Raw genomic sequence first — 24,421 nt, 5'->3', positions numbered from 1 at the left:
TTTCCCTCCCGTGTTCCAAGCAGTGGAGATGATGGCTTGGGGAATACCTGAAGAGAGGTGCACTTGCATAATGAATAGCCTCTCAGCCAATGTTAATTGTTAGAATAGATATTTGCATATATGAATATGTTTAATGGAGATTCATAAACATTTGTCTTTGACTTTAAATCTCACGTAGGTGAAGGTAGTAGCAGCACCAGCTATAGAAACAAATCTGAAAATCAAACAGCCCAATTAAAACTCAGATTTAAAACACACACACACACACACATTAAAACAAAGCAAAATGAAATGAACTTTAAAGGACTAAAAGGATTCCGATCTGTTAAGGGCCCCAAATGACAAGTAATTCAGGGAAAATCCTATTAATTAAAAACCACTACTCTGTGAAATGGCTGCCATTACATTTGAAGGCAGTTAATGTGCCCGTTTGCAATACCTGTGGAAGCTATAGATGAGCTTTGGAAGCAGTTGGCCATCTGTTAAGGGTAGGCTGCTATTTCTGCTTTCCAAGGAATTTTAGGCCTCAGAAATACAGGCACCAGCTACAACATAAATTTATCACTTTATCAATTAAGAAAATAATACACACAGGGAAATTATGGTAATCAAATGTTAAAACTGCAAAGGTTGTACTGAATTACTCCCTTTTCTGAAAAGTACTGAGTTTGCCTTCAAATGACACAGTTGGGTTCTGCAAAAGTTGTATACATTGGAGCTTCACAATTTTAAGGCATTTAAAAATAAGTAAAATGACAATGCTGATGTGAATGTCATGTGTGAGGGGAACCACCCCTGGGAGACAGCACGCCTTCTGTGGATAGGTGCCTGCCACACAGTGGACAAGAAGTAACTGAATGAGTCAACAACTGGGGGTTTGGCTAGGCATGGTAGCCAGTGTCTGTAGTTTCAAATACTTGGGAGGTTGAGGTGGGAGGATTGCTTGAGCCTAGGAGTTCAAGTCTGCAGTGAGCTATGATTGCGCCACTGCACTCCAGCCTAGATAACAGAGCAAGACCTTGTCTCTAAAACAAAACAATTGCGAGTTTGGATGCTGATTCCGCTGGTGGTGATGAGGCATGTTTCTATTCATTCTTCCCTTTCAGAAAGAAGAAGGTCCTCTAGGGTAGGAGGCGGCAGATTGCAAATGGGCTTGTTTATCTTTGGCTTCCTCTTTAGAGTTCTGAATCAAAGTCCCATTGCGTTCTTTCCTCTACAGAGCTCCTGCAAGACCCTCTCTCCCTGCATCAAAGTGTGAGCCAGTGCAGGTGGGAGCTCAAAACCCTTAGACCCCTTGTCTGCGTGTGTCAGGAAGGGTGTTAAAACATGCCCAACAATCATTTTAAGAACAAGTTCCCAAGTAAAAGTGGGTGGAATCTCAATCACTTAATAACACATTTTTTTTTTAAATCTTGCTTGTGTCCTTAAAGTGTCACAATTCTCCCGTACCTGGTTCAGACTCTGAAGTTACCATGAGGTGCTAACTTGGAGTATCCCTGACAGTAGTTTGATAACTCTTCAGGTGTTAAGGCCATGCAGCTCAGGTCTGTCCACACCTCAGGCTGCACCTCTGCTCTCTGGTCTCAATTCAAAAAGTTCACTTTTTCTTTTTTTTTTTTTTTTTTTTTGAGACAGGGTCTCATGCCCAGGCTGGAGTACAGTGGCACAATCTCAGCTCACTGCAGCCTTGACCTCCAGGCTCTTGAAAGTCACCACAACAGTCTTCCCACCTCAGCCTCCCTAATAGCTAGGTTTACAGGTGCATACCACCATGGCTGTCTAATTTTTATATTTTTTATAGAGACAGAAGTTTGCCATATTGCCCAGGCTGGTCTCAAACTCTTGGGCTCAAGTGATCTGCCAGCCTCAGCCTCCCAAAGTGCTGGGATTCCAGGAGCCAGCCACTGTGCCCAGCTGAAAAGTTCAATTTTAGTATCTATTTTATTTCAACTTCCACATTGTCATCTGGCAGCACCGACCCCACCCCCACTTGGAGGGACTCCTGGCCTCGTGGCCACTGGCTCCCAGGGCAGTGGGACTGATGGGCACATAAACCATTCAGACCAGCGGAGAGCAGTTGAAGGCCAAAATATATTCCCCTCCACCATCTCCCAGGAACATCACCCTTTCTTTCAAAATGACCTTAAAGTAGAGCGTTAGGCATCATTACAAATACATCTCAAAGTCTCTTGACTTCTTTATCCACATGAGTTTCGTAAATGCTCTGAGGCCTGCTTCCCTTCTAGGGAAAAGGGAATATTGGTAAAAATGAGCATTGATTGGGGGCTCTTTGGCAGCAGGTCCCACGCTTAGCACTATCCAAGGATTGAGGAATAAGTTCTCCGGGAAGCGCTCTGAGGCAGGTCCCAGGGCCCTGGGCTAGATGAAAGGCAGAGCTAGCATTCATCCTGGGCAGTGGGATCCTGGAGTCCCTTCTGTGACCACCACGGTCTGCAGCCCCTATAGCACCCGTCCCCCAACTTAGAGGAGTTGCTGCAGGGATTAACGAAGTAACATCTAGAAAGCACTTAGCTGGTCTGGCACGGTCAGACATCGCTTCAACAATGAGAGCTGCTGCTATGAGTCGAGGGCTCCATCCCCTGGGAGGGATCTGAAGGGCTATGAAGGGGAGGGGCTAAGGGAACCGTGAAAGGGGTGGCCCTGGGTAGGGACCCTATCAGCTGAGGTTGGGCCTGGAGGAACCAAGAGTAGGGGTGTAGCCAGGGTGCTTCGGACACAGAGGCCCTGTGCTTCCATGCAGATGGCCAGTCCCGGACTCAGCCCTCAGGGGACCCCTTAGAGGAGCGGGGTCTTTGCCTTTCCATTAAAAAAAACACAGTAGGAGATCTCCACCCCTGCCCAGCCGCCTATCCAGCACTTAACTTGCATCTTCCTTTTACTCTTGGTTGAACACTTTGTCCATTTGTTTATTGTTTGATCTATCTATGCCAATCTGTTTCCTTTTGGAAATAGACAAATGATAAAAATGTTCCCCAGGGTTTGGGAATGGGTCTGGCACATGACCCCCATAGTGCCATTCGTGTGTTTGGTGACGGTGGCCATGCCTGCCATCTGCTGGCCACACACCAAGTATAGAGAGTTCCTATGATCCTATGGGTGTCATGCATTTTCTCTTCTCCTAACATGTTTCATCGTTCAGCTATGAACTTCAGCCCCTCCTTGGGCCCTCTAAGAGGCCACCTGGATATGTTCAGCATTAAACATGGAGTTGTTTGTGAATGTTAAACTGGACTTGAAGATGCAGTGGTCAGGGACAAGAACGAGCGCCATGTATAGGGAGTTGAGCTGAGGGCCTGCTCATGACCATCAGAATAAAGCAGAGGGCTCCTGCTCCCAGACCTCGGGGAGCCTGGGTCTCCTCAGGCGTGCCTGTGTGCCTCTCGGGGCTGGGGTGCAGCATGGCCATGGTTGTCTGTCCCGGGTCTGTGACTTCATGTTTTGGGAATAGCACCACCCAGGATTGCTCTGGAAACGTATAAGGGTGTGATTTCGTGTTTCCGTGGCCACTTTCTCATATTTTGAGATATTCTGAAGTTAAATTAGATTTGAACTTCTCTTGAAGTCTCTCTTGAAGGCAGAGTATTTTTACATGTGATTTGTTGTTTTTAGAACCTAGCCAGAAACACAATAAATTCATTTTTTTAATAAGAGAGGTAAAGTCCATGATAAAATGATGATTATTCACAAAGCAAGGTTGATCCCCTACTGCTTTTTTTCTGGAAATGATGATGAGATAGATGAGTCTCATTACAGAAGCACAAATACTCAGCCCCAGAGGTGCACCTCACACGGGACTGTGGAGATTCAGACATATTTAGCACATGTTTGAAATAAATAAAAATAAGCTGCATTCTCTACCTTGAAAGACAGCCTCACACAGCATTTTGAGTGATGCAGTGACTTTCAGCCATGCCAGCCTCAGGTGGTGAGTTGCATAGCTAGTTTGCTGCCAACCTAAGCTCTCTCACTTCAGGGCGTGTTGGGCTTTCCTGCTCTGGGAGACGGTGGCCTTCCAATCCATGCACACTGTCGTCCATTTAAAGGTTAAATTTCCCAGCCACATGACTTCCATCTGACAGCAAAGGGGTTGTTAACCATGATTGTGAGTCCTCCTCACGCTTTCCACCCCCACCAGCAGGACCACCCACCCTTTAAAGACCCAGTGCTTGCTGGGCAGTCCTGGAGATTAAACCGCACTGCAGTGGGGTACGGGAGTAGAGGCAAGGACACGTCCCCTTCTCTGGTCTTTTTCCTTAGGAAGAAATCTATCCCTTTGGGTAGGAAAATTGTCTTGGGCAAGGCGCCTCAGCCCAGCCAGCAAACTGGTATTGTGCTCCTTGCACAGTGCACTGTGCTGGTCACTGAGGACTCAAGGACAAAGGAAACACAGTCCCTTTCCCTAGGCTACTCCCGAACAATGCTCTAATAAATCACAGAGAGGCCTCTTCTCTTTGAAGCAGAGTGTATATGTCTGGAGGTGAAAGAAATGAATGGCATGCTGGACGTGCAGAAGAATCAGGGGTGCCGCTCTGCAGCCTCTGCTGACATGTTCATTTGTTCACTTGTGGTTTAAATAATACAAGAATGACACCTCTCGGCACTGGGAGATGAGCAGGAGCCTGTGAGGAAGAGATTTGATGCCCTGATGGTAATGGCTTAAGTGGTGCCCCAAAAACTACTTAGAAGTTTCTTCGTTGTGTTCTCTAGAACAAATAAAAGCATTTTTCTACTTGATGAAACTGGGGAGCATACTCATTTTGTAGGCTCACAACAGACTCTAAAGCAGGATTTGACCTTAGGATTGCCCTCTACAACTCGTCACTTCACAAGTAGGGAAATGGGGGCAGGGTGCGTGAAGCGACTTGCCCCAAATGCATAGACAGGTGGGGCAGAGCTGGGGCTGTGCCTTCTCCTGCCAGTTCTTTACGCCCCAGTTCACCCCAAAAGTGACTGAAATGACTTCTACCAATGTTCAGAGCATATATCAGTGACAGGCCTATAACGGGCTTTTAAAGGACACTAGGTACATTTTAGGGGACAGCCTTTGGAAGCACTTCAATGAGGCCTTTGAGCACAAGGGCTTGGCGGCCTTCACACTGATGTATGGAGCCCCAGGGTCCCTCAGAAGCGGGCTCTCCCCTGCTTCCTGGCAGAGCGGCTCTGAGCGGAGAGCACGCTTTTATACAGTGCACTTCTGAGTAAGATTTCTTTTGAAATGAGTTAATCTGAAAACCACTATTCTATAAGGAAACAATTCAGCCATGCTGAAAAGAATACAGTACTATCATCACAAATAACAGAGTCTGAAGTTGTGCTTCTTTTTTTCACTTTTAACGTGCTTCCCCACTGGCTCCTGAGGATGAATGAGGGCACCTGAGCAGGCTGGGGAATCACCGTCACAGGCTTTTCAGAAAGCGCTCTCCTGGCTTTGTTTTCCCCACTCGGTAGGACTTGGGGGACAACGTCTTTTCCAGCTCTTTGAATGATGGCCTGCGTTTATGATTTTATGGCTCTTGTTCTCACCTCTCTTTACCATGTAAGACCCCAGGGCAGGCGTGGGGACACAACCCAGCACTGGGAGCATGGAAAGCGCTAAACAAGTAATTGTGGAATGCAAACTGCCCAAGGAAAAGCCCCTATGTATTTTGGGGGGGGAAAAAGCATCTTCTTTTTTATTGCTATCTTTGGAGTACATGTGATATTTTTATACAGGTATTCAATGTGCAATGATCAAATCAGGGTAACTAGGATATTCATCACCTCAAATATGTATCTTTTTTTCTTGTCGGAACATTCCAGTTCTTGTGGCTATTTTGAAATATACAATACATTATTGTTAAGTATTATTTCCCTGCTAACGCAGCATCCTCTGAAAGCTGCCCGTCTTAGCTGATGACTGCTGTGAGGGTTAATTTTTGTGGAGGGGCTGTCTGCTGTTTCCTGAGTGCACCAGAGGAAAAGTGCATAAGAAGGAAAGAAAAAAATTAGGAAATCAAATACACTTATTCCTGAAATGTTGCTTTAATAAAGGTGATTTTTTTTTTTTTTGGTGCTGAATTATTCTGAATTTACTAACTATCTGCACCTCTTTGTTCCTTCTTTCAGAATGCTGGAAGATGACCTTAAGCTAAGCAGTGATGAAGAGGAGAATGAACAGGTAAGATTCTCTTTTATGTCACCATCCTTTGGAGGTAACACTGACAACAGTGACCTGGTGGACTGTGCTGAGTGTTAACTGAGCTGAATGGTGGCGCTCCAGGCTGCTGGTCTTTCCTCTGCTAAGTGTGAGCTTCTATACACTTGGGCCAGTATGTTAAAATAGCTGCCCATAATTTCCCTTACACCTTGAATTCTGTAATTTTTATGATGTTGAGACCAACAATGGGTATTACAAGGAAGCTAAGATCAGGCTTCCCTCAGAAATAGACAGAGCCCCACCCTTTTTTTTTCTTTTTTATTTATTTGTGTGTGTGTGAAGCTAATTGGCATTCTGGAGATCAGACATATGACCTTAACCTCATCAGCATGCAACAAGCAATCTGTAACATTAAATATTGAGAAGTCTTAATATAGATATTATTAACATTGAGAAGGAGCAAATGTAGAGGTGAGCCAAAATGATGAATAAAAACTAATCATGCTCCGTATAGACTGTTTGTCTTCAATGATAAATGTGCTTGAAATATTCTCCCCTGGTGTTGATTTATCAGCTCAAGACATCAGTTAGGGGTTATAAATACTCTTCTGATCAGTCAGTTAAGGTGAAAAAATGTCCACTTAACATTCATCACATTCACTTCTGCATTTCAAGAAATGTTTGTATTTCAAAGCAAGTTTTAAAACACTAAAGACAGATTTTTCTATATTCTATACTTCTCTTTTCTTTTTCTCATCCTGTATGCTGTATTTTGTCAAGTTTAGATGCATGTGATGGGTAGAAAGACAATTCCGAGAGTTTTTTTTAACAAGTCATTTTTGTATGCAATACAAAATACTAATGCTATTCTATTGGTTTTGGAATAGTGAATTTAACAGAAAGGTATCATGAGATGCTATGCAGATGATTTGCTCTCCAGATGTGCAAATACAAATAAGGTACATAGAAAATAAGCAGAGGTTAAATAAAAGTCAAGAGAGAATTTTGAGGAAGGGTATCTGAGCAGAACATGGCTGTGAGGTCACAAAAGGGGTTGCTCATCTCATGAGAGAAACTGAGGCATCAAGACGGGAGAAGAACTTGAGGAGTCTGGAAACCAGATTGGCAAGCAGAGAATACCCAGTGCAAGAAGGCTAACTGGGCAAAGGAGGCCACTCAGGCTTTGAGTTTTTTAGAGATCTTTGGTTTGTTTCCAGGAATACCTACCAGGGCAGCCAGATATCTGCAAAACAATCATCTTAGCAGAAATGTAGAATGGCTTCACTCCTAATTTTGGCTTCTCATCTATGTGATGATAAGCAAATGATTTCATCCCTTTGTGCTTTTTCTCATTAAGTGGCTTGGATACATAGATTATGGATTAAGTCATATCAAACACGTAAATTGTGTATGCTTTTTATTAGAAAAAGGGTTCACAGACTATTGCAATCTGCAAACCTTTTTAAATTTGGAAATAATTTTCTGAGCTATTTCCAGGACCTGTTTCCAATGAAAACTCAATTTTAATAAGCATTATTAATGATGTACTATACATGTTCTCTAAGACAGTAAGAGCTTTTAGTTGACTCATTTGGCTTTTTAAGCGACTCCCTTCCATTCTGTACTTATGGATAATATTGTGTCATGAATGTACAGGTCAGATCCCTTATTCTTGCATTTAATTCCTATGTGAGTATACCTTCCTATTTTTACAATAAAAGGAACTGACAGAATGAATATTATACAGTAATCCCTTTTTCCTAATTAAGACTCCAGACAGTGGTTTTGCATATGGTAGTTTAAGTTATTGCTTCAACAGTGATTGCATTAAGTTGTCCTGCTTTGGCCTATAATTATAACCTGGGCTAATCACAAAATTGTAATTCCCATACTTTTAAACAAGACTAATGATATGGTATTTTTCTCTCTTCAAGACCAAACTATGCTTTATCCCTGAGAAAGGGCAGCCTGTGCACCCACACACACAACACTCACACACACTCATTCCCTGGCATTCTGAGATAATTGAACATTTAACATAAATGATTTTTCTGGATGGAATCAGAGTTTGTACCTTAAACCCAAAATCTTTTAAGAATCCCTTGCCTCGATAAACAGAGTACAGTGTACGAAAATCCTTAACCTTTTCTGACATTATATCTGGCTGTCTTTGCCAATATTGGTTCAACCAGCCCATGTGCCACTGTAATAAAGAGGTGTCTACGAGAGCTTCAGATTGCTGTACCTGCCTGCCCTTGCTCAGATCACCCCAGACTCTGTGCTTTTGAACACTCCTATCTGAGGCTTCCTTTTCTCCTCATTGCCTTTGTGCTCTTAAAGATTAAGAGACAGTCTGGTTTAGTGGTTAAGAGCACAGCAGCCCCACTCCAGGGGTTCAAATCCCCACTCCACTACTTAGTGGTTTTGCAACCTTGGCATAGCCTCTGAACTGCTCTCTGCTTCAGGGTCTCTGTTTGTAAAATTGGAATGCGCGCGCGCACACACACACACACACACACACACACACACACATTTTGAGACAGAGGTTTGCTCTTGTCATCCAGGCTGGAGTGCAGTGGCACAATCTTGGCCCACTGCAACCTCCACCTCCCCGGTTCAAACAGTTCTCCTGCCTCAGCCTCCTGAGTATCTGGGATTACAGGCGCCTGCCACACAGCCAGCTTATTTTTGTGTTTTAGTGGAAATGGGGTTTCACCATGTTAGCCAGACTAGTCTCAAACTTCTGACCTCAGGTGACCCACCTGCCTTGGCCTTCCAAAGTGCTGGGATTACAGGCGTGGGCCACTGCGCCCGTAATTTTTTTTATATTATTTATAAAAATGGTGAAAGTCTTTAAAAATGATTATATATATATATATCTGATGTAACCAATACCCAGATGAAATACAGACAAGACCCAGCCTCCCAGGTACCTTCGTGCCCCCACCAGTCACCACTCTGCAGAAGAGTAACCACTTACCTGTTTTCTAAAACCATAGAGTAATTTTGCTTATTTTTGCACTTTATATCAATGGAATTACTCCTCATGTACTTTTTTGTGTCTGGCTTCTTTTGTTCAACATTGTTTAGGAGATTCACCCATATTGTTACCTGTAATTGAAGTTTGTTCATTTTCATTGTGCATGTATGCCATAATTTACTTACTCGTTCCACTGCTAATGAGCATGTGGATATTTTGCCGGGGATGACGGGGAGGGTAGAATAGGGTGCTCTTATTAGCATCCTTGTGCAGGTCTTTGCATCCTTGTACATGTCTTTTGTTGAGCACATGAGAACCTTCTTGTTAGGTCTATGCCCAGAAGTATAAATGCTGAGCAGTAAAATATGTTCATGTTCAATTCAGTACATTACCTAAAACCATTTTCCAAAACAGTTGTACCAATCAGCACTCCCACCAGCAGTGTAGGAGAATTTCAGTTGCTCTACATCCTCACCACACGTTTGTCTTTTTAATGTTCCTAAGAAATATTGGTTGGAAGTTTCCTGTTTTGTGCTGTCTTTCTCTAGTTTTGATCAGGTCAGTACTAACCTTATGAAATAAATGGAGAAGGGTCTCCTGCCCTTTTCTCAAAAAGATTATGTTTTTTAAAAATGATGTTAATTATTTAGCAGAATCTCCAGTGAAACCATATGGGCCTGGACATTTTTAAACTTAAAAATTACATTTCCTGGCCAGGTGTGGAGGCTCACACCTGTAATCCCAACACTTTGGGAGGCTGAGGAGGGCAGATCACAAGGTTAGGAGTTCAAGACCAGCCTGACCAACATGGTGAAACCCCATCTCTACTAAAAATACAAAAATTATCTGTGCATGGTGGTGCAAGCCTGTAATCCCAGCTACTCAGGGGGCTGAGACAGGAAAATTGCTTGAACCCAAGAGGCAGAGTGAAACATGATCAAGCTACTATACTCCAGCCTGGGTGACAGAGCAAGACTCCATCTCGGGGGAAAGAAAAATCTATTTTCTTAATAGTTATAGAGCTTCTCAGATTATCTGATAGCCATAGGGCTATTCAATTGTCTGTTTCATACTGGTTATGTTGTGGTACTGTGTTCTTCAGTCATAAGTCTGTCCCTGTCACTTAAGTTGTCATGTTTATGCCTATAGGGTTGTTTGTAGTATTCCCTTATTATCCTTTTGATGACTGCAGGATCTGTAGTGTCAACCCCCTTTTCATTACTAATACTCATCATTTGTCTTCTTTCTTTTTCTTTATCAGTCTTGCTAGAGGTTTATTAACTGTATTTACCTTTTGAAAGAACTAGCATGTTGTTTCATTAATATTATCTATTTGGTTTTTCTGTTCCAATTTCACTGATTTCTTATCTTTATTTCCCTCCTCTTGCTTGCTTTGGGTACGTTTTGGCTCCTTTCCTAGTTTCTTGAGGGAGATTAGATTATTGATTTGAGATTTGTTCTTTTTTATGATGTAATAAGCATTTAGTGCTATACATTTGACTCTCAGCACTGCTATAAACTTTATCCCACAAATTTTGATGTGTTGTATTTCATCATCATTCAGTTCAATGAGACTTCTTTGACTCATGGATTATTTAGAAGTGTGTTATTTAATTTCTAAGTGCTCAGAGATCTCCTTTAATCTTAACTTTTATTGGTTTCTAATTTGGTTCCTTTATGGTCAGAGAACATATTCAGTATGATTTCAATTCTTATACATTTGCTGAGTATTTTTTATGACCCAAGATATTGTTTGTATTGGTATATGTTTTATAGGCACTTAAAAGAATGTGTATTCTGTTGTTGGGCAGAGTGTTCTGTTAATATCAATTATATTTATCTTGTTAGATGTTCTTTCATATCTTTTCTGGACTTTCTGTCTAATCACTGTATCTCGTGTTGAGAGAGAAGTGTCAAAGTCTCTGGATATCATTGTGGATTTGTTTATTTCTTCTATTCTGTCCGATTGTTTTCACATATTTCGCAGCTCTATTATTTAGTATCTGGACGTTTAGGATTGCTATATTTTGTTAGATTGACCCTTCTATCATTATGTAATGTTCCACTCTCTCTGGTCATTTTCTTTGCTCTGAGATCTACTTTTTCTGATCTCAATATCACTACTCCTAATTTCTTTTGATTAATGCTTGCATAATGTAACTTTTTTCCATTCTTTAACTTTCAGCTTACCAATATTGTTGTATTTGAAATGAGTTTCTTATATACAGCATATCTTAATAGTTGTCATATTTGTATTCACTTTGCCAATTTCTGTCTTTTAATTGTTGCATTTAGACCATTTACATTTAATGTAATTATTGATTTATTAAAGCGTAAGTCTACCACTTTATTTCTTTGTTTCATCCTGTTTTTAATTTTCTTTGTCCTGCCTTTCTATGTATTCCTTAAACCTTTTGAATTCTATTTTGATTTGTCTGTAACATTATTGTGTGTATCTCTTTGTATAGCTTTTTTAGTGGCTATTCTAGGTATTACACTATAGTGGCTATTCTAGGTATATACAGAACTTGTAACAGTTCACGGGTGCTGTCATTTAGCAAGTTTTCTCCCTTAATATTCTATAATTACCTTGTTACAGAATTTATAATAGTATATAATACAAATGTAGATTTTTATCTTCCCAGCTTCATGAGTAAACAACCTGAATCTCAGTGTGTACCTTATTTATCTTTATTTCCCTGCCTCATACCATGACTGACTGGCTTCTAGCAGAGAAACCTAATCTTCTCAATACCACATTAACACCACTGCTTCCATCTTCACTCATCCTCCCTCTGCCCTCCTGTTGCAAGAGGACACTGACCCGCTCCTATCCAAAGTTCATCCATGTCCTCAGAGCTAGAGACTTGTTCTTTTGATCTCATTATGCCACTATCTCTTTACCAGAAATGCTCCTGATTGGGTCCGCATGACCTCCACAGAGCCAATTGTACTGGGCTCTTTTCAGCCCCATGTCTTACTAGAAGACTTACAGCATTGAACACTGTTCATCACCCACTTCTCTGTAGGAATCTAACAGCACACTCTCCTGGTTTGGGTCCTGCCCTTTCTGATTCTCTTCTCAGGCTCTTTTGCTGACTCTGACTTTCTGCCCAATGCTGGAGTCTTTCCATGTTTATTCCTGACTTTTCTTCTCCATGTCTGCTCTCTGGGTGAGCTCATCCATTCCTACCTATGACCTTCAGTTTTTGTATACTGACAATTTCTAAAGTTATATTCTCAGCTCAGAACTCTCTTCTGAACCGCAAATCTACTTGACTTTTCCACTTGGATGTTTCACAAACATTTCAAATTTGGTCTGTGCCCAACTGGGCTTCTGGCCTTTGCCACCGCTCTACCAGACACATAGATATGTTCCTCTTGCTATTGTTCCCATTTCCAAAACTAGCACTGCCAGATGCCCAGCTGTTCAAGCCTAGAAACTTCAGACTCCCTTGCTGATTCCCTGTTCCTCACTCAGATATCCCCTTCATCTCTAAGTCCTATAAACTCAGCCTCCAAAATTAAATATTGGTCCATCTACCTCTTTCCATCCCAGCTAGTCTAAACCAGTCTGTTATAAATTATCATATTTCTGTTCCCTGCCCTCTGTAATACAGCCTCCCATCAGTGATTTTTAAAAATCATGTCTACTAATTCCTTGGTCTAAAATTTTAAATAGGTTTCCCATCCCACCTGGGATCAAATTCGGAGCCCTCAGCATGGCCGACACCTCCCTGTACCATCTGGTTTGTCTACATCTCCTCTTCACACTGAGCTCACTTGCAGCCCTCTAGCAGCCCAGCCCTTCTCTCAGCTCCTCCAGGAAGCTAAGCTCAGCTGCCTCAGGGCCTTCATAGGCCTCTACTCCCTCATTTTTGCCTTACTAACATCTGCTCATGTTGGAGGTGCAGTATAACTTTCACTTCCTCAGGGAGACCTCCCTCTTACCTAATCAACTCCCAGTTAGTCCTTCTCACAGTATCCTTCATCTTTTTACCTAAATCTCATCATAATTTTAGTTATATGTTATGTTTACTTTTTCTAACATCTGTCTATACCAGCTAAACTGGAATTTCCCTGAGGGCATGGACTGTGTCTGGCACAGCAGAACTGCTAAATATTTGTTGAATGAATGCATGGATAAATGCATAGTGATGCCTTCAATTGAGAGTATTTCCCACTGTCCATTGTACAGTATCAAAGATGAAAAGTAGCAAAGATGACCTTTGCTCTGCCTTTGTTTCTTTTCCTGAACACTATGATTTTTCAAATTAGTTCTATCCAAATATCGAAAGTATTGACAGAGATGACGAAAATATAAGACCTGAGATCTTAAATTGGCTATAGATTAATATACAAATAACTGTGTGAGAAGAAAAGCATTTATCCCATCTCCATGGAAATGTCTATAGCCACTTCTTAAACATGCTTACATCAAGCCATATTGAAGTCACAAGTTTTCATAAGTTATCTCAAACAGAACCCTTCAAAACAAAGAGACTGGGTTTCTCCACAGCCTTCCCTTTCAAGGATAACCCAGTTTTGGCTATAGTCTCTAGTGCTGGAGTTGTGCCAGGGTTTCCTTAGAAAGTTTACAGATATAAATGAAATGGAAGCATAACTTTATGGTTGCACCTATGATCTTCATGCTAGATGAGGCTCCAACTGGAAATAGCACAAAAGATTTGAGAATCAGTTTTCATGTTTATTTGGGTAAATGAAAGATATGCAATACCTGGAGTAGTTTGTTTGATCTCCTTTCTGTAACTATTGGTTTTAACAATTACAAAGGCCAATATTTTCATGAAATAATGTAAAGGAATTAGAAGACTTAAGACAAAAGTATTTCTGAAGACACTAAGTACCAAAATAATAATAATAGTAATAACAATAATAGATTAGGAAGGGAGTGATGAATTATACTGCATGTCTTCCCATTGGCAAAAAGATGAGCTCAGCCTCACAAGTCAAGGTAAGCTTGGGAGGTTGGACACAAGCAAATATGTAGGTGGCATTACTATAGCTAAGGCATGAGGAGAGGGACACATAATTAAGACTTTCAGCAAGCAACAGCCGTGATAGTGTCAACTGCAGACAAGCGTTTCAGAGATGACAAATGCATAGCTTAGGGAAAGGAAGGAACCAGGGATCTAAATTGAATGGCTGTGTACACGCCTGCAGCTTCCAGTAATTACGTTATCCAAACATACTGGGCAGTCTTTTCATTTTAACTATGTAGCCACATTTTTCTCTTTAAATGAGCATGGCTTATCCACTTGAACTGACTATTTTAATTTTACAGGCAACAATCATTGGATCTAATCTGTAGAGGGAAATTTCCCCATTGGCGTTAATTTACTTCTTGCACAATGAAAAGTTACCTTTTAATCCCCAATCAATATTTGGAGAGCATGCAATTAATTTAATAGATATCTAGATCATTAACATAAATCTGCAAATTAAAGAGCCAATTATTTTCTTATTTATAATGCATAGAGTAATAATCGTGTCTCTTAGAAAGAATCTAAAGCCTCACTGCATCAAGTTATCAAGATTGTAGGTTAGGTTATTCTGAGTGCAACGTTGCAGTTACTATTGGTGTTTGTTTCCTTTGGTTTCTTATGGACCAGCACAAGAAACATTCCCAACTCAATTCTGTGTTCTTTACCATGGAGATCACTGGATGACTCACATCAGTTTTGGGTGTACTATTAAAAACAGATTGCCTATTGTAATGGAAGCTCTTCATTTTTTCCCTTGTTTCTTTTTAATATGACAATTGCATAATACAAAGCAGAGCTTTTAAAAAAAGAATGAAGGCATTGACAATACATGTCAATCAGTGACTAGATGAATTAGCTGAATGATACGTAGACATGAAATAAAAACATAGGAGGTTTTTTGCAGCCCAGCTCTACTTCCTTAGGTACATTTTTCTTCTCAGGATCAGCTTGGTTGATCCTGAAGTTCTTGGCCTGTGAAAATTTATTACCCACAGAGTCAATCTGCATTCAGGCAGCCAAGTCTGAATAAATAGAGTCATTGTGCTTGTCTGGGATTTGTGGCCAGAGTTCATCTAGTCAGCATGACATTCACATCCCAGGAGATGTATAAAAGCCAACACCCTGGTATGTGCTCTTGAATCCTGCCAAAATTGTGTAGAATTATATAAACAGGAGTTGAAGCAGTAATCAGGACCAGGTTTGAGGGGCAAGGCTCCAAAATCAAGTTTCTCCTACATGAGGAATGAACCGTATTGTCAGTGTTATTTGTAGGCAAACAAGAACTAGACAGTTTTTATAAAAAAAAAAAACTGAGCATAGTCTCAAATGCCTACTAAATACCAAACATCATGTAAGATGCTGGCTTGTTGGTCTCGATGAATTACACATTAGTAATATTCATTATGATAATCACAGATATTTTAAGTAAATTTTCAATGCCAGGAAATGCCTTGCCCTAATGGACCATACAAAAAGTATATATTACATATGGTAAACCTCATAGCAACATAGAAAAAAAGAGTACTGTATGTTTGTTTGTCTTTTTAGTCTTGCATTTTATGTTGTACATGAGCTAAATACCCAATCTGTTCATAATAACTAATTGGTTTCTTATTAATATGGAAATAGAACAATAACTCTAATTGAAAACAAAACTGCCTATCAGACCTTTTTCACATCCATGTATGAAGGAATCATATATTTGAACCTCCAGTCATAATCAGTGAAACTCAGATATTTAGCAAAAGGTTGGTTTGTTTGTTTAACCATCCTAAAGCTTTTAGTTAAGTAATTGTATTTTTTTTTTTTTTTGATACAGAGTCTCACTCTGTCACCAGGCCAGAGTGCAGTGGTGCGATGTCGGCTCACTGTAACCTCCGCCTCCTGGGCTTAAGCAATTTGCTTGCCTCAGCCTCCTGAGTAGCTGGGATTACAGGCGCATGCCACCATGCTGAGCTAATTTTTGTATTTTTAGTAGAGATGGGATTTCACCATGTTGGCCAGGATGGTCTCAATCTCTTGACCTCATGATCTGCCCACCTTGGTCTCCCAAAGTGCTGAGATAAGGCAGGAGCTACCATACCAGGCCAGTAATCATATTTTATAAATAAAATTTTACTGTCACCAGAAGCAAACACAAAAGTATTTTATCATGCCACTCTTTATAAACAGTTGCAAAAAGCACAAGCATAGGTAGAAATACACAAAAATGCAATTGCCTCTTTTTCATGTTTATGGACTATAATTTCCAAATTTGAAATGGTCAGCCAACTTAAATATCACTGAGCACAAAGACTCACAGCCCTGTTTCCTAAAATATTTTCCCATTGAATCTCCTCTGGAGACTCAATGGATATTTATGTAGATTTAGTTGTGTCCCACCCTCTTGGGCCATGGGATATGCCTAATTTCAGCCTGAGGACCCTGAATGGAAGTCTGGAAAATGAGAAAATTATATAAAAATCAAAACATGATCCATTGAATTTGGGCAAACATACAATTAACACAAAAATGGGAAACCATTGCCTTTGTTATATTGAAGAATTCCTAAAAGGATCTACATTTTTGAAAGTAAGCCAAGTTTTTGTTAATGGTGGATATCAATACCACCAACACAGACACTCCATTCAGGAGCCAGGAGAGGGGCTAGGCATCATTAGTTGATAGGCATGCTTTTCTCAAACACAGCTGCCAGCAGGGTTGCTGGTTGGCAGAAGAAGTGGAATTCTCTCTCCAGGGGACGTTCCTATTTAACTCAGAGGAATAGCCCTTTGTCCCATGACTTCAATGGTTTTTTTCTTCCATAGCTTTTTAGGAAGTGAAACCATACAAGAGATGTTATTCCTTAGAGTATACACTGTCCCTCATATCCAGGCATGGGCAATGTCGTATCGTAAAGGATTTACCTACAGTTACTCAGGTGTTTGGTCCAGATATACAATGGTGAAGTTTAGTTTTTGTTTTTGTTTCTCCAAAGCTTCTCCAGGTAGGGCTGGTTATCTCATAAGCTCAGCTTTTCTCAGGAGATTCTCTTAGCCTGTTGTTTCTACATGGAGGAAAATCATGTGTGATCATTCAAGGCCCCTTGGCACTTCCCAGTTCCATGCCGACCAGATCTGCAGCCAACAGGTTGTGTTCATTGAAACAAGACCATCTTGAAGAAGCAGACCAGATAGTGGCTAGAAAGTTAGGCCCCAGACTTGGTCATCTGCACACTAGAAAACCCTACACACAAGGATTCCAGTAGAGAGATCTCATTCTCTGGAGAGATCAGATTCACATTATTTCTCTAGGTACCTCTTCTTTCAACCTGGATTTATTCTTAAAGTTCAAGGCATTTCAAAGAAGAATGTGTGATTATTATACATTACATGTGAAAGCACTTTCACATATAAATCGTAAAGCACTGTTCACTTGAGAGGCGAAAATCCTAATAACAATAATAACACACTCAGAATTAGTTCAGCTTTCTCTTGTATAATTGGTTTGCAAAGTGCAGTTGCAAGAATCTTTCCTAATCATTACAAGCCTATTTTTACCTTCAAATATTGCTATTTTACTTGAAAAAAAAAGATTTAAATGAAACGTAAAGCCAGACTTAGATTTAAGTTCTTCAAGCTTGCATTTTTAACAAATTTAAGTTCTTCAAGGTTGCAATTTTAACAAAATTACCAAAACATTTTGTGTTATTTTCATCTGGCCTTCCTGCAAAAACAAAGTAACATTTGTATTTCACAATTTAGACCCTAGTTGCTTTCATAATACTCAACCACCTGCCAAGGCCAGTGGAAAGTGGACAGAACTCTACCAAAGCATCATATTGAGATAGCATAAGGACTTTTTAAAGGTCCAAAATGCATTTGGCAAACTCAACAAAATAGGAAATGACTAATCCCAGTATCCACCTGCTGAGCCAAAGATGAAAGCCATTAATGGGCATCACCATCTTGGCCTTGCTCAAGGTCTGGCCTGCATTGAAATTGCCCTGTGAGATGAGTTCCGGGAACATGTGAATAACCAAAGCCCAGACGAGCAGGCCACAGAATCATGATGGAGCCTATGGTACTTAGTGCTTTCATCTGGTGGAGGGATTGGACCACGAAACAGCAGTTTCTGCACACGCAGGTCTTTTTGTGCTAGGACACTTGATCCGATGCCCAAGCAGAACCTAAATACTCTCGTCTGTGATGAGGAGCTACATCAGTATCACCTCGATGCAGAGCTTCAACAGTGTGCATACAATCACCCCGTAGTCCAGTCACTCTGACGTGTCATCTCTTCTGCATTAAATCCCAACCAAGGCTGGAACTATCTGGAAGGACAAGTCAACTGGCACTTTTAGAACTTAGCACTTATTACTAGTGATATGCTTTCTATTTTTTGCCCTAAAATTGTGTGTCACAGACCTCTAGAAAAGACCTGCCCATTCTCGTGAGATCTGGAAGCCAAAGCAGCTATCCAGAAGGTAAACCACCTCCTCACTTTGACCAGCATCAACGTCTGCACTCCACATTTCGGCTTCCATTCCTAAGAACCAGGAATTTAAATGTATGTACTACCTGCATTGTATCTCCTCGCAGCTCAGCCAGCATTGGGTCTGATGGCTACTCTTGTTTGTTTGCTGTCACTTTGAAATTGTAGCTAGATAAACAGGCATGTGTATGTGTGTGCACACGTCTGGAAGGCACAATTGCCTTGCCAAAACTCAGTCCCAGAAACCATGTTTCAGCCACCTAATTCTGAGAACAGGCAACTGCATAAGTAGATTTGCCCACTGTGCCGGGTGAATCTTCAGTGATGTTTGCTCCTACCCAGACCTAACCCAGACAGGTACTTCCTTTACATAGTTCTGTCATGCTGAGCCCTGCAGGTAAAAAGAATTCTTCCCCAGATTTTGACAAGTGTTTAGATCAACAATAAAGATATAACCCTCTCGAGAAAGAGAAATTAGTCTCAGAATTCTGAAGTCCTCCCATCTCTTTTTGGCAACACTTGTCTAAGAGGTGACTCCTATTGTTCCCCTTCAGTGGCATCCCCAGATAAAGGTTTCCCCAGTGTCTGTTAGCATCCACCCAGGGTTTGACCAGTCCTCTTCTCGCTGAGACCGCCACAACTCAGAATTCACCTAATCCCCGTTGCTTTCAACCTCCAGCCACAGGAGTCCACAATGAGGCCAAGGCAGAATGGGGCTGCTTTGTGGAGCCCTCACTGGCCTGGTTCCTTTACTTACTGGCTCTGAGACCATGGGCAAGCTAATCTTCCTGGACCTCTGTTTCAGTATCTTAAATGCTCTGGACAAAAATATTAAAGTAGGTTAATATAAAATATTTTACATGAATATAAATAAACATTAGTATAAAATTATGAAAGCAAGCCCAGTCAACATGGTGAAACCCCCTCTCTACTGAAAAGCAATTACAAAAGTTAACCAGGTGTGGTGGCAGGCACCTATAATCCCAGCTATTCAGGAGGCTGAGGCAGAAGAATTGCTTGAACCTGGGAGGCAGTCAGTTAGCCAAGATCATGCCATTGCACCCCAGCCTGTGTGACAAAAGCAAAATTCCGTCTCTAAAATAAAATAATGAAAGCAGACATTTAAACATCCTCCTCCTCTGTTCCTCCTCAGCTCCTTTCTCCTCTCTTCAGGAGTGTTCTTTATTTGCATCGCTGAAACTTTTTTTGCAATGCTTATTTAGGTGAGAGAAGAAAAGAAGTACAGGAAGAAGTCAGGAAAGTTGATTTAGTAAGAAAAGGCAGGGAGCTGTCTATGGAAGAAGAGATCTAGAAGATGGGAAGAGGAGGAAGACGTGAAAGTGGTGCTCTGGAGTTTTAGGGGAGAGGATGAGGAGAAGGGGAAGGAGACTTCTGCCTCCTCTCTGAAAAGGGGAGGAGATTAGACAGCTGTCACAGAGTGTGGAACTTAGAAAAGGCATAGAGCGGGCTGGGCACAGTGGCTTACGCCTGTAATCCCAGCACTTTGGGAGGCCGAGGCGGGCGGATCACTTGAGGTCAGGAGTTCGAGACCAGTCTGGCCAACAAGGCGAAACCCCACCACTATAAAAAATACAAAAATTCACCAGGAGTGGTGGTGGGTGCCTGTAAGCCCAGCTACTCAGGAGGCTGAGGCAGAAGAATTGCTTGAACCTGGGAGGTAGATGTTGCAGTGAGCTGAGATCGCACCACTGCACTCCAGCGTGGGTAACAGCAAGGAGAGTCCATCTCTAAATAAATAAATAAAGGCAGACAGAGAGTACAGAAGATTCAGAGGGAGTTTTATGATGTATTACACAGTTCATTTCTTCTTTGGCCTTCTCTTGTCAAGAGACATTGATATTTACGTTCTTTATCCAGACTTCTGTAGTGTATCTGTGTTTCTTTCTGATGCAACACCATTTTTGGACTGGCCCTGAAACAGCACTAATTTATTTGGGTTACATGTAAAATAGGGATACATTCACAGCAAACTGCTGATGGTAGAATCACCACAGTAGTGAGATGGAGGTGGTTTTTGTTTTGGTTTGTTGAGTTTGTTTGTGTTTGTTTTTTACTTGGTATATATGCTATTTTTTCCTGCAGTGGACATATACTACTTAGTGCATGTAGAACAATTTAAACCCCCCACCCGTTATATATCATATGCATGCAATAAAGATGAAGTTTGAAATCTGAAGGCTTTTAGCTAGATGTCACAGATTGTTATTTGTATGACTCTATTTTCTCTTTCCCAAAGCAAACTAGAAGTTTTGAGAATGGAGGCAACAAATAGAACCTAGCCCATAATTAATGGCAATGGAGTTTTGTGAATATATTCTTTAGGAGGACAAAGTAGTTATGTTTAGAACAGAAAGGAGAAAGATTAGTAACTTTACCACCTGTCCAGTGGGAAGCATGTATAGTTTAATAGTCTCTAATCTAGTACCTTGAGAGAAATGTTTGCGGAAAAAATGTCACAAGAAAAAAAATAAATTTCTTACAAGGAGAACCACAGACAGTACCACTTTAATTTTTTACAAAATAATACTTCGGCGACAATTTGTCAGATCCTTTTCCCTAAAAGAGGAAATTGACAATTGAAGGTTTATGCCTATTTAAAAGCAGACATTCCTTTAGGAAAAGAAATGGAATGATTGATTTGTAATTGTACTAACAGAAGCTTGAATAAACTTTAGAATCCATGTCAAAGAATGAAGCCTAGTTTCCAGTTTGATGGCCTCATCCTCTGACACAAAAGCTTTTAAAATAGGTTGAATCAGAAGAATGAATGAGTTAAAGGCTAATTCATCATCCTCCAAGAGGTTCGCCATTATAGCTTAGTCGTCTGCTGACAATTGTCAAGCATGGGTGCATGCACCCTGTGCTATTACTGTACCTTTCACCAAGGGTTGTTCAGTCATGTAACTGGTACCCATTTCCTGTCCTCAAGGAGCAGATATCTAACCACCCTAAGCCTGGCCCTTTATGGAGTTAGTGTCTAGCTGCCACTCACTGTAGGGCAGTGATGCCAACATCTCTCAAACTGTGAGTTGTCCCCCAGAATTTGGCTTAGGGCTAAATATCACCCACCCCACATCATGGCGAACACTGATAACCTCACGCATGGTCATGGTCTTCTTGCCACTTCCTCCCACTTCAAAGGGACCTCTTACCACCCCCACACCAGCCATGTGCCCCACAGTCCTCCTCCAGGCATCCTTCAGGGCCCCTCTCACCCATAATGTTGCTTTCATGATGTTCAGAATCTCCTGCCCTGCAGGGTGCCATGTATCTTCTGTGTCCTCCATAGAGCCTCAGCCTGGACAGGGACAGTCCCTGCGGTACCTACTCGTGTTCTCACACCTTTCTCTTCTTGCTCCTGACTGATAGCAACTGCCTACATTTTCATTTGTGTTAGCAAAAGCCTCCAGGGACTAGAAGAGCCACGTGCTTTGGAGCAGGGAGAACCATGAGGTGAATGTCACACATGGGTCTATCTCTAGGCAGTGAAATGTCCTAGAAATGCTCAACAAAATGAGTATGCCTGTCTCGGTCCTCTCAGATTCGACTTGCCAACTTAGAGCCTTCCCTGACAATCTGACTTCATGTAAGGACCGCAGATCACTGTGTTGATAACAGGATCCACCTTATGAGATAATGTTACCTGTGCAAACTTCATCTGGTATGGTCAACCCTAAGTGAGCTAGGATCTCTGCCTTCAGCATTTTTCTCGGGATATACTAGGTGCTCAATAAATGTTTGTTATTGTCTATCAAATTTCTGGTAGACATAAACAAACCTAAGCAATGTGGGGAAGCAGAAGATAGTCAAACATTTTTCAAAGAGGAAAGTTTGTTCATATATCTAAATAAAGCAAAATTAAGGAACTAATACACAGATATTTAAAAAAAATGTATTTCCACAAAGCTCTTAGATTGGAGATGGTGGCAAATAGTAGTATTTGTTATCCCCTGAGGTTACCTGCTCACGTCTTATAAGTACTATGGATTGAGAGAGAGCTCTTTTAGGTAGAGGGAAAGTGAGCTAGGATCTCTGCCTTCAGCATTCTTGTAAGGAACTTAGGGAGCCAAACTAAAATTGTCATGAAGTGGATGGCATACTCCCCATAAATGACTGGAATCCAGGGCTACCCCATGTTATTGACTAGAAGTACATGGAGAGAAGTTGAGAATTTTTACAAAAGAGTTCAACACTTAACAGAAAGGGTGAGCTAGACCTCAAGAGCGCCTACAGTGAACAGAGGGAGGGTCTGATGGGCAGAGAGCCCGAAACTCACACAAGCATCAGCTGGACTCATCATTAGGAATTGGAGGGACTCGTCCTATGCTGACCCCGTTCAGCTCTGTGCTTTCTTTATTGACACGGTCCTCAGGCCCTGAAGTTCTGCCTTCTTATCGTGATCTTATTTAACATGGTTTATAAGCAGCAAGTCATATTTGCACAGAGCAGTCCTTACTTGAGTGATCTGTACAACCCCATGTGCCCTGAACAGCCAGATTTTCTCATTTCGTCTCTGCAGTCTGGTTGGCATTCCCTTTTGCTCTCAAATTTGTTCTTATTTGGATAATAAATTATATTATCATCCCTGACTCTGCTTGACCCCTGTAGAGAATGGGATGAGGTCAGAGTCGACTGAACAAAATGCTTCCTAGGCAGCATTTATTTCTAGGAATCCGAAAATGCAAAATACTCATTATTACTTAGGAAAAAATAGAGGTGTAAGAATTTTTCCTTTGTCTTGCAAATATTACTAAATGGGTTAAAAAACACTAAATGGAAGCCCACAACATAAAAAGTTATGAGACCCATTAGCTAGGACTGAAGTGAAAAACAATGGCATAAAAGTTAAGATAATGACACATAAAATTGCTTATAGATGTGGAAGGAAATTAAACCGTGAAATAAATTAATAAACACAAGTCTTAACTTGAAAAAAAAAACAGCAAAAAAAGTAAGGCTTTACAAACAGAACTTCTATAAAAATATGTGATTGGATCTAAATTTTAGAGTGTGCCTCAATAACAGCAAAACACAAACTAAGATGTGCTGCGAGAGCATTTATTCAAGTACTTGAAAATGGATATGATGTCCTACCACAGCTGCAACCGGCGGCTTAAAATTCCTGTGCAGAGAAGCCTCCTTTGTTGTCAGCAGAATAAATGTGATACTGTTGATAACAAAAATGGAGGTTACTGACATCCATAATAAAAACACAAAGATATATCCCAACCCGCTGAAACCCCATCTTCTTCTCTTAGAACAGTAGCAAAATGTAGATCTAGAAACCTCAATCTATTTTTATGACTATTTTTCATGTTTCTTACTTTATTGGCATTTAACAACTTCAGTCTCATGTATCCAGCTAGCCCCTCAAAGTCTCCACTGAAACATCTTGTAGGCAACTTTAACTTCACACACCCAAAACTCAATTCCACCTTTGTCCCCTGCTCGTATGCCCCTAGTCTTGCCCATGTTAACAAGTAGATCTCCATCCATTCCAGGTCCCCAAGCCAGAAACCTGGGTCTCACACCTGATGGCTCTCCCTGGCCTGCCACATCCAATCAGTCACCTGTTCCGTCCATCAGACCTTCAAAATGTAATACAAGTTCTCTCCATCTTCACTGCTACTGTACGCTTCTCTTGCCCAGATCACTGCAATAACCTCAAACTTTGTCCCTTCCTACCCAGTTCCATTTATTACACAGAAGCCAGTGAGATGTCTGAAAAATCTTACTGCCTCACTCTCTACTATTTTTTTAAACTATATTCACAGGAAGTTGCAA

General features: G+C 41.1%; 1 protein-coding gene across 6 annotated transcripts in view; it reads left to right on the top strand.

Moving 5' to 3' along the window:
• The window catches only part of AFF3 (AF4/FMR2 family member 3), a 618,932-nt gene that overhangs the window by 487,044 nt on the left and 107,467 nt on the right, over positions 1 to 24,421 (top strand). For all 6 annotated transcript variants that reach the window (XM_032255274.1, XM_032255272.1, XM_032255273.1 and 3 more), the window contains one exon: positions 6,127 to 6,178. In XM_032255274.1, coding sequence (XP_032111165.1) covers positions 6,127 to 6,178 — 52 coding nt within the window. The remainder of the gene's footprint in view (positions 1 to 6,126; positions 6,179 to 24,421) is intronic.

Source organism: Sapajus apella, unplaced genomic scaffold (assembly GCF_009761245.1).
Source record: "Sapajus apella isolate SASKATOON/1434 unplaced genomic scaffold, GSC_monkey_1.0 scaffold89, whole genome shotgun sequence".
NCBI lineage: Eukaryota > Metazoa > Chordata > Mammalia > Primates > Cebidae > Sapajus > Sapajus apella.
The sequence above is the reverse complement of the archived record's forward strand: the minus strand, read 5'-3'. Positions and strand labels throughout refer to the sequence as shown.